This window comes from Diceros bicornis, chromosome 40 (assembly GCF_020826845.1).
Source record: "Diceros bicornis minor isolate mBicDic1 chromosome 40, mDicBic1.mat.cur, whole genome shotgun sequence".
NCBI classification, from domain to species: domain Eukaryota; kingdom Metazoa; phylum Chordata; class Mammalia; order Perissodactyla; family Rhinocerotidae; genus Diceros; species Diceros bicornis.
The window spans coordinates 19,802,072-19,811,748 of record NC_080779.1 but is presented as its reverse complement, the minus strand read 5'-3'; the positions used below and the strand labels follow the sequence as shown (position 1 = coordinate 19,811,748).

The window sequence follows — 9,677 nt, the reverse complement described above, 5'->3', positions numbered from 1 at the left end:
TTTTTAGTCTGATGTAGTCCCATTTGTTTATTTTTTTCTTTTGTTTCCCTTGCCTGAGTAGACATGGTATTCGAAAAGATACTGCTAAGAATGATGTCAAAGAGTGTACTGCCTATGTTTTCTTCTAGGAGTTTTATGGTCGTTCCATTTGTAACAACGTGGATGGACCTTGAGGGTATTATGTTAAGTGAAATAAGCCAGACAGAGAAAGACAAACACCGTATGATTTCACTCATATGTGGAAGATGAACAAATTCATGGATAAAGAGAACAGATTAGTGGTTACCAGACAGGAAGGAAGTGGGGGGAGAGTGGGTGAAAGGAGTAAAGGGGCACATATGTACGGTGACAGATAAAAATTAGAATACTGGTGGTGAGCACAATGTCGTCCGTACAGAAATTGATATGTAGTAATATATACCTGAAATTTCGCAATGTTATAAACCAAAAAAAAAAAACATCTAATACAAAAAACCAATGATATTCTCAATACATGCTGCCTTCAACAGCATTCTCAAATAAAACGAGTTTTGCATTTTAAAAAAACAAAAACAAAAAAATCCAAACAAAAAATGACTTCCCAGTCCCTGTGGTGGTCCACATGTTTTTTTTTGTTTTAGTTTGGGAGTTTTTTCTTTTCCTTTGTTTTGGTCTTACATGGCATCCATCCCCCTTTCCTCTGATAATAAATAGTACCTCACTGCACTCCCATTCCAATAGTTAGGTGGGACACACAGGCCCAGCCCCAGTTCGCGAGTGGAGTGGCAACCCTGGACTAAGCCAACCAGCATATTCTGTTACCCCACCCCACTAGGTAATCTGTTCAGGGTTGGGCACATAACCCAACCCAGACCAAGGACAGGTAGGTCTAAGTGTTTTATGGGTTTGATAGGAAGGAAGAAACTTGCTATTGCTTAAGACCAATGATTCTCAACCAGGGGCAATTGTGCCCCCCAAGGGACATTTGGCAGTGTCTAGAGACATTTTTGGTTGTTACAACTGGAGGATGAGAGACACTAATGGCACCTAGTCGGTAGAGGCCAGGGTTGTGCTGCACCTACAATGCACAGGACGGTCTCCACCACAATGAATTAACTGGCCCAACGTGTCAGTAGTGCCAAGGTTGAGAAATCTTGCTTTTGGATTTAGACTTCTGAGGATACAAGCCTGGAATTGCTGCTGTCATAACATATAAATGTATGCCAGAGAGTTCCAGAGGAGGTGGAACAAAGACGAGGTGGGAGAGAATGGAAGAGAGAGAGTGAGAATAATGGTTCTGATATGGTTGAGGACCTGGATTAGCTATGCCTGAAGCCAACAAACTGGGGTTCTTGTGCCAATGAATCTCCTTTTTTGATTAAAAAAATAAGGGAGAAGAAGAACTCACCAAGTTACTCATGCCCCTTGCATTAATCATTGCCCACTAAGGCCTCCTAAGGCCTTGTATTAGTCTCCTACTGCTGCTATAACGAATCACCACCAATTTAGTGGCTCAAAACAATAAAAATTTATTATTTTATAGTTCTGGAGATCAGACACCTGAAATGGGTTTCACTGGACTAAAGGTGTCAGCAGGGCTGTGTTTCTTCTGGAGGCTCTAGGAGAGAATCTATTCCCTGGCCTTTTCCAGCTTCTAGGAACTGCCTGCATTCATTGGCTCACAGTCCCCTTCCTCTGTCTTCAAAATTAGCAGCATAGCATCTTCCAATGTCTCTCTGACTGTCACCCTCCTGCCTCCATCTTATTAGGAACGTTATGATTACATTGGGCCCCCTGGGATCATCCAGGATGGTCTCCTCATTTCAAGATCCTTAACTTAATCACATTTGCAAAGACGCTTTTGCCTTGTAAGGTAACATATTTACAGATTCTGGGGATTAGGATGGGGACATCTTTAGGGGGCCATTATTCTGCCTACCACAGACCCGGAGCAGGATGAGCTGGTTTTGGGGCACCAGCCTGGAACTCAGCCTGCCACCTCCCTACCGACTCTGTTCAAAGTAGAACTCAGTGCGGGCGGAGGGCTCACTCTCCTTGGCGAGTCGTACTGGTTGCTGGGGCTCAGTCGGGCCACAGAGAAACCAGCCAGGCCGGGCAGAAGCCTCAAGTCTGAAAGCCGAGCCCAAGCTTCTCTGGAAGAAGGTGAAGCGTGTGGCCTGTTCACCGCACTTGTACAGGTCCTCGATGTTCACATCCTGTGGGGACAAGGCAGCCGGCTGCAGGGGCTTGGCCAATGAGGGCCTTGACAGTGTGGGTCTTTACCCAGGGAACTACCTTCTGCAGGTTCTGGAGGTCAATGAGGCTGCTGATTGAGATGTCAGCCCTAGAGGCCTCTGGGGCTTGGCCAATGAGGGCTTTGACAGTGTGGGTCCTTACCCGGGGAACTACCTTCTGCAGGTTCTGGAGGGCAAGGGTCTTAGCACTGGGTGCAGAAGGAGATGGTAGAAACCTGAAGGAGAGGGACATGTGGCGCAGAGATTCCAGACCATCCTGGAGGTCAGGCCGGGTCTACAGGTTGCCCTAGAATGGGGTGCAATCTCTCACCTCCAGCTGCAGGGAAGGCCCGTCTCCTGTCTCCACACATGCCAGGCAGCGACTGCCTCCCTGGATCCCCAGAAAGATGGGTACCTTGGTGCGGTCCAGGCCTCTGTTGGGAAGGATGCAGATCTTCTCTAGGAAGGAAGAGAGAAGAGAGCCAGGAGACTAGGGGACCCCAGATCACAAGCTTGTAGGTGAGCTAAGGCTCAGGCAGGAAGGAACAGGCCAGGGTGTACCTGGCTTAGCCCCTGCATGCAGGCTGCTGGGTGAGCTGCAACTCCTGTAGAGGTGATGATTCCTCACTAGGAGAGGTCCTCTGCCGCTCCCTGCCTCTTCTCACTGCCACTGGAGGCAGGAGGAAGGCAAGAGGAGAAGGGAGAGCCTGTGGTAGATGGAGCATGGGTGAGTCCCAGGGGATAGAGGCCCCAGATGCTCACCTGCACAACAGTTGTCCACCTCAGGATCTCCCACCAGGAGCTGGTTGGCTTTCGAGTATAGAGTCTTCTGATCTGCATCCTTAATTCTGGAACAGGATGGCAGCACTGATGGCCCACTCCCTTCAGGAGCCACTGAGTCCCCCAGCTTTCCCCTGTCCCATGCTCTGAATTATCACACTGAGCACATGGGAGTTCTTCTCCCTTCCACAGGTGAGAAGGGGGCCCCGCTCCACCCCAGCACAGGTAAAGAACAGGTCAGCCTTAAGGCAAGGGAAGGCCTCCTGGGGCTCGTGCTTTCCCAAGGCCATGGCTCCTCCCTTACTAGGCTTGGCTCCTGTCAGGGCCCTTAGGGCGGTGAGGGGAACTGGCGCCTTCTCACTGAAGGGTAGAGTTTGCCTGACTACGCCGACCCTTTTCCGTGACTTCCTGAGAGATTTCCTAATGAGGCTCAGATGTACCTGGGATACAGCGAGCCTTATCTCAGATTTTCTGGGTCTGCCCCAATTTTTCATAGATGTTTATTCTCTTCAGTAAGGGGGTTAGTTGAGTGTACAACGAAGTGTGATTTGCTTTTCAGATATTTTAAAGACTTTCTATAGAAGAAAATCCACAAATCAGAAAAAAAAAATCCTATATGATGGTAAGTATGCCAACGTGGCCACCCTGCTCTGGGCGAGGTGTGCTCTGGGGTGGGCCCGCATTATGGGTGCCAAATCAAGGAAGTCAGCAGAGAGCTGGAGCGGGGCCTGATGACAGTCATTTGAGGTTGGCTGCGGTTCTAGTGATCAGCCTGGGAGGGTAAATACGTGCCGGGGAAGCTGGAGAGAAACAGTGGTGAGCGTGTGCAAGATCAAAGTCATGCAGGTTATTAGCTCTGTCGCCTGGCTGGTTTCAAAGTTGTTCATCAGCTGCTCTCAGGCCCTGGGGAGCCCACCTTAACTTCCAGGGCAAGACTTCTGGGCCAATGCTGCGCCTCCAGGAGATTTTTCTCTCTCAATAACAGCTAATTATAATAGCCTTAGCTAATGATCGTATGTGTTCAAAGCAGGTTCACTTGTGCAATAAAAATCAAGATCTGAAAAGAGCTTGGGCTTGACAACTGGGATTCTCCCCCAAGCCTGGACAACCAGGACTTGTAGATAACTTATCTGTCAGCAACAGTCTATTTGGAGACCAGAACCCAAACTAGATTCCCCAAAGGGCTGATATCTGTTTTGTCATTTGCGTATTTTGTGCTCATGTCCTGCCTTCCCAGCTGAGATGTAACTTCTTGGAGGCCCCGACTGGCCCCTCCATGTCTAGGGCAGGACAAGCCCAGGGAGGAGCTGAGGAAATGCATCCTAGAGGTCAATCCTATTTTATCTTTACTATGTCTCATCTCATTCCTTGAAGGGCTTGAGGTAGTTTACAACAAAAATTACAGACCGTAAAGTGGTAAACTATAAGTAAAGACCCGAATGTCAAATGAGGTAAAATACAAGTAAGAGTTGGAAGCCCAGAATGGGAGTAAAGGCCACAGAGGCCAACCTCTGTCACCGAGATTCAAAATTGTCTCTGAGCTTTTAGAGAGAGGAGGATGGAGCAGCACAGAGAATGTGGAATCAGAGTCCTGGCTCTGTGTGGCATCAGGTAATTTATTTAACCTCTCTGAGCCTCAGTTTCCAGATCCGTAAAAGGGGCTTAGCAATGCTCCCCTTGTAGATTTCTCAGGATGGAGGCAAGGCAGTAGAATGACCTGTGTCTTGCAGATGCTCAGTAAAGAGAGCTATTTTTGTTGTAATGAGGATTAAGCTTAATTGTGGGGCACTTGAGATTTCTAGGGTAAGAGGGAGCCTCATCCCTCTGACTTGGCCTTCTTTCCCTCTTCCCTTATCATCCCCAGACTCCTGATTAGGTAAGGGAGGACTCCAGGAAGACTTACATGTAGTATCTTGCCATGGGGAGGGAGCACATTCTTGCAATCAGGAGTGACTGGTTCTTGCTGAGGCGGAAGGAGAGAAGGGCTGTCAGAGAAGCAGGGCAGTGGAGCCGGAGGGCAGACACTCTCTGGGCCCCGAGTCACCCAGTCACACGGTGGTAAGGTCCCACTAGCCTGCTTATGCATAACTGGCCAGCCAGAATCCATCAAGGTCTCCCCCAGCCCAACAAGCTCCAGGCAGCTCTAGATGATCCTCATGTGGGGCCATCCAGGAACAAGTCGAGCTGGCAGGGTGTGAGCCTGACGTGTGCACTGATGCGAGCCCTGGGAGAGCAGAGAACAGGTTCCAGCAAACAGGTTAGCCAGGAGCACTTCCCAGGGCTGACAGTGGCATGGGGTGTGCTCTACTCTCACAGTTTGAGGACGAGCCCAGCTCAAACCCTGTCCCACGTCCCAGCCTGGCCCTAGAGTCACCATACTCCTGCCATCCCGTACCTAGCAGGGGTTAGGACCCAGAGCTCAGGGAAGAGCAGGTCGCCCTGCAGAGTTAGAAATTATCATTCATAGCGACTGGATGGGTTTGCCAAGACTGTGAAACTATCTAAACTTCCCAATGCCCTATTCTGCTCCAAATGGAAAACAGGCTTGAGATAGAGACACTTGTGTTTTTGAGGGTGACAGATCTAAACTGAAGCCACTGTCCCCGTATAAATCTCAGAGCACAAAGCTTCCTATAGCTCTGCTCCTTCTGGTTGGATTATCCTGCCCTTAGAGCTTTTCCCTCAAACGACTACCTTCAACAAGGCCAATATAGAATCTACCATGGAAATAAACCCAGAGCTAATCAGGTCATGAGGATGGTAGGGGTCAAAAAAACAGCCCAGAAAAGTAAAATGCAAGGATGGCTAAGACTGAGTTTATGCAGTAGATCTGATTCTCACCAAGTAAGAAGAGAAAAGAGAAGAAAAAAGATAAGAAGGCAGAAACTAAGACGGAATGGGAAAAAGGACGGTGGGAAGAAAGGACCAGAGATGAGAGAAAGAGAGAGGGACACTGAGGGACATTTTGGGAAGTGGGTAAGGAGGAACAGGCTGATGCTGACAGCAGGACTTCCAGTCACCACAGCAGCACTGAGCTCCCTGGCCTGGGTGTTAGAAGAAAGGGGGCTGCAGCTGTGCGGGCTTTTAGTACTAGATCTGCCACTCGGTGACCTTAGACAAGTCATCTCCTATCCCTGGGCTCTTCAGTGGGAGTCTGAGTGTTGGTCAGACTGCAGGATAGCAGGGCACCGACAGGAGTGCAAATTCTGGATGGATGTTGTTACGTGAATTAAAGTCTTCAAGCATTCTATGTACTTTGTAATTTCATCTGCTGTCCTTATTCCAAGGAAAAATAATGGATTGCCCAAATGTTTAGTTATAAAGATGTTCACTGCATCGTTTTTTACAATAGCAAGAAGTTGGAAATAATCTAAATGCCAAATAATAGGTGATTGGTTAAAAAGTAATGGCAGGCTTAGTAACTACTAAGAAAGTGTGTGTACGTTAAAGATGATATCATAGAAAAACATTCTATGATATAAAAATATTAAAAATACATTAATTGAAAAGTGCAGGTTATAGATAATGTGTACACTACAATTCCATTTAAATCTACACACATTGAGAGACACACGTACATAGAAACAAAGATTGCCAATATTGCTGCGGCTTTGGTACTTATCTATGGCTGACAGACTACAAGTGATTTTTATTTTTATTTTTTAACATCTTTTAACATTTTTCCTACATGAACATAAATTTCCTTTGTAGTATAAAATAAGTTCTAATTTTTTACAAAATGAAGTGTTCAGTTAAAGTCTTTGACTCCCAAGCGTGCCTGCCCATCAAATCACCTGGAGCACTCTTGCTAAGTGCTATGTCCTGGGCTGAAGGTTCTGATTTGGCAGGACTTGAAGGATTCCAGTGATCAGCCAGGCTTGGAACTGCTGTACTAGCTCAGTTCTTCTCTCTCTCTAATGAACATGTACATCCCCTGCAGCTCTTATGAAAATACAGATTCTAATTCCCTAGGTCAGTGAGACCTGAGACTCTGCATTTCAAACCTGCAACCAAGTGATGTGAATGCTGCTGGTCCCTGGCCACACTTTGAGTAGCAAAGGACCAGATGATCCCCCAGAGCAGAGAGCCCAACAGCAGCAAGGCCTCAGTGCAAGCCCACTCGTGGTGTGCTCTCTCTCTGCCGGATGACTGGGGCTCCTTTGGCTGTAGCAGAAGAACTATGGGCAGCCTGGCAGCTGTGCCAAGATCTGGCCAGGGCAGACTAAGCGGAGGGTCCCTGTGTAAAGCTGGGCAGGTAGGCTGATGACTCCCACTCTTGGTCGGGATCAGTTCACAGGGCCGGCGGAAATTCAGTGCCGGTCCAGTCCAGTGGGAATCCCTGGGGCCCCAGACGCCTCATGTCCTGACCCAGCCCCAGATCCCAGTGTCTCTCCTACAGACTCCCATAACAGTCTCCCCTTGCCTGGGGTCTGGCTAGATCATGATGGGGCGAGTAGGAGTGAGAAGCTGGCTTCTAGTCCATCAGAGAGCCTGGGGGTCTGGTGCTGAGTGTCTGCCACGGTCCCTCCCAATGCACCACATACTCTATCTCCAAAGCTTTCCCTTCTCTCTTGTCCCCAAGTGACCTTTCACTGGACTGTAGCCTGTACTCCTCGCTGAACGCCATCTCTGGCTGTCTCAGACCTCCTCAATTCACCTGTCCTGGATCAAACACCACCACCAAGTAGCCCTGGGCTTTCTCCGTGTTTCTTTGCACATCACACACCCTACTCTCTCCTGGTTCTCCTACACATTATCTATATGGAATATGCTCTCTCCAAGACCAATATTAACTTCTGTGGAACCAAATCCAAAGACTCATTTTCGATTCCTCTGACATTTGGCTGCTGCCTCCTCAGAACCCTTGACATTGATCAACTCCCTTCCATTTTCCCCTTCTCAGGCCCACTGTAGATTCTCCCTTCCTTTTGGGGGCATCCCTAAGGCTGGAAATCACAAGTCAAAGTCCAAAGCACTTCTCTTTCATATGCTGCAATTCATCCATTTCCACCGCTGCAGCGATCATCTTGGTCTAATGCCTCCCAAATCCAGACTGAGCAACCTGCTTTATCTCCAGCAGTCTAAAGGACATGCCTTCTGAACATCCTGCCATCACACTCAACTAAATATATCTAAGGTCAAATTAATCTTCTCCTCCTCCTTGCCCATTCATCCCTCCCAACTTCATTTCTCTCACTGCCGTAACCTTCCTCTAGTCCGTGAGATTTGAAACCTAGGGATCATTGACAATCTCTCCCACTTCTCCTGACTCTGCGTCTGATTTATCAACAAGTTCTGACAGATTATTCTTTAAAATATAACTTTGTTTTCACTATAGCCATAATACCTGTGCCTGTATTCCTGGTTTTCCTACCTTCAATCCAGCCCCAACTGTGGAGTACCTGGACTCATGTTCTAAGTATTGTTTTCACCACATCCCCGTCCAGCTGTAGAATCCACAGTAGCTGCCCATTTCACCACCATCTGGCCCTGATTTACTTGTATGAGTGTATCTCACGTGGTTCTTGCAAGCAGGACATAGAAACATACACAGCAGATTTGAATGGCAAGGTTGGATTCCAGACCTAGCTCTGCTACAAATTTATCTTGCCATCTTGGAAAGTCCCCTTTTGTCCCCGGGCTGCCAATTTACTATCATTGGAATGAGAGGCTGGGAAAGGTTAATATTTTTCAAAACTAAATTTCACAATGATATTTTTCACAGAAACCTAATGAAAGTAAAATGGGTAAAAGGGACCTGCCTTTGTTGAATCAGGAAGTGATGGAGACACCAGAACCCTGCTAGCATTTTCCTTGACCACTGAAGCAGGCACTGGAACATCTCTAAGGAACCCCCAAGCCTCACCAAACACTGCTGAATCCCAGTGGCCTAGATGATTTCCTCTGAAATTACTTTCTGCAATCTATGATTCTAAATATTTAAAGATCTTGACTTGACTTAACCATACCTTCTCTTCAAATTCCTTCCATGTGCCTCTAGACTTATTTAGCATCCCTCAGTGTTCTGTGGAGGGGATACTTTGTTATCTAGAGATCTTGCCAGGAGGAGTTAAGGGAAGGGGCATATCAGAGATATTAACAGAAGGGAGAAGAAAAGAGAGAATACTGCCTGTCCACCACTGACCTGCAGATCCTGGGTACCTGGAACCTCCGACTGATTTATCCTGGGCATCTGCACTGAGTTTATACTGTCCCGTCAGGGTGGGTCAGGCCTGCAGCAATCTTTATAATTGGTTCCAGGATGGAAAAGAAGAGCCCAGGGATTTCACAATGTCTTCAGCACAGTATGGATAATAAGAAGGTGGGGGCATTAATGAGTGTTTGTTGGAAGGGGAGAGAGTCACCCATAAAGCCTTGGCAGAAGCCAGGCTCAGGGCCCCTGCTCATAGCTACTATAATTGACATTGTTATTGGTGGTTTTGGCAGCCAGATAAACAGTGCTGGGGTCAGATATCTTCATACCACCTTCCCTTTGGTGCCCCATGGGGCTCCATTCTAGGCTTAGAGAGGTGGAAGAGGCAAGAGTGAATGTGTCTGAGGGGCCTAAGGACAGGGCATCAGGACCTCTGATGTCTGAAGCCAGGCTGGCTGTGGCCAGCCAGGCAAATGAGAACAGGGCATTGACAGCATTGTGAGTAGGGCCCTGTTTGGAAAGACAAAAGG

General features: G+C 47.7%; 1 protein-coding gene across 1 annotated transcript; it reads right to left on the bottom strand.

Moving 5' to 3' along the window:
* Positions 1–1,982: 1,982 nt before the first annotated feature.
* On the bottom strand, positions 1,983–4,928 carry IL1F10 (interleukin 1 family member 10). The gene is made up of 4 exons (XM_058534670.1): positions 4,897–4,928; positions 2,976–3,061; positions 2,545–2,672; positions 1,983–2,195 (listed from the first exon to the last, which is right to left on the bottom strand). The coding sequence occupies exons 1-4, from the start codon at positions 4,926–4,928 to the stop codon at positions 1,983–1,985; spliced, it is 459 nt and encodes a 152-aa protein (XP_058390653.1).
* Between the last annotated feature and the right edge of the window lie 4,749 nt (positions 4,929–9,677).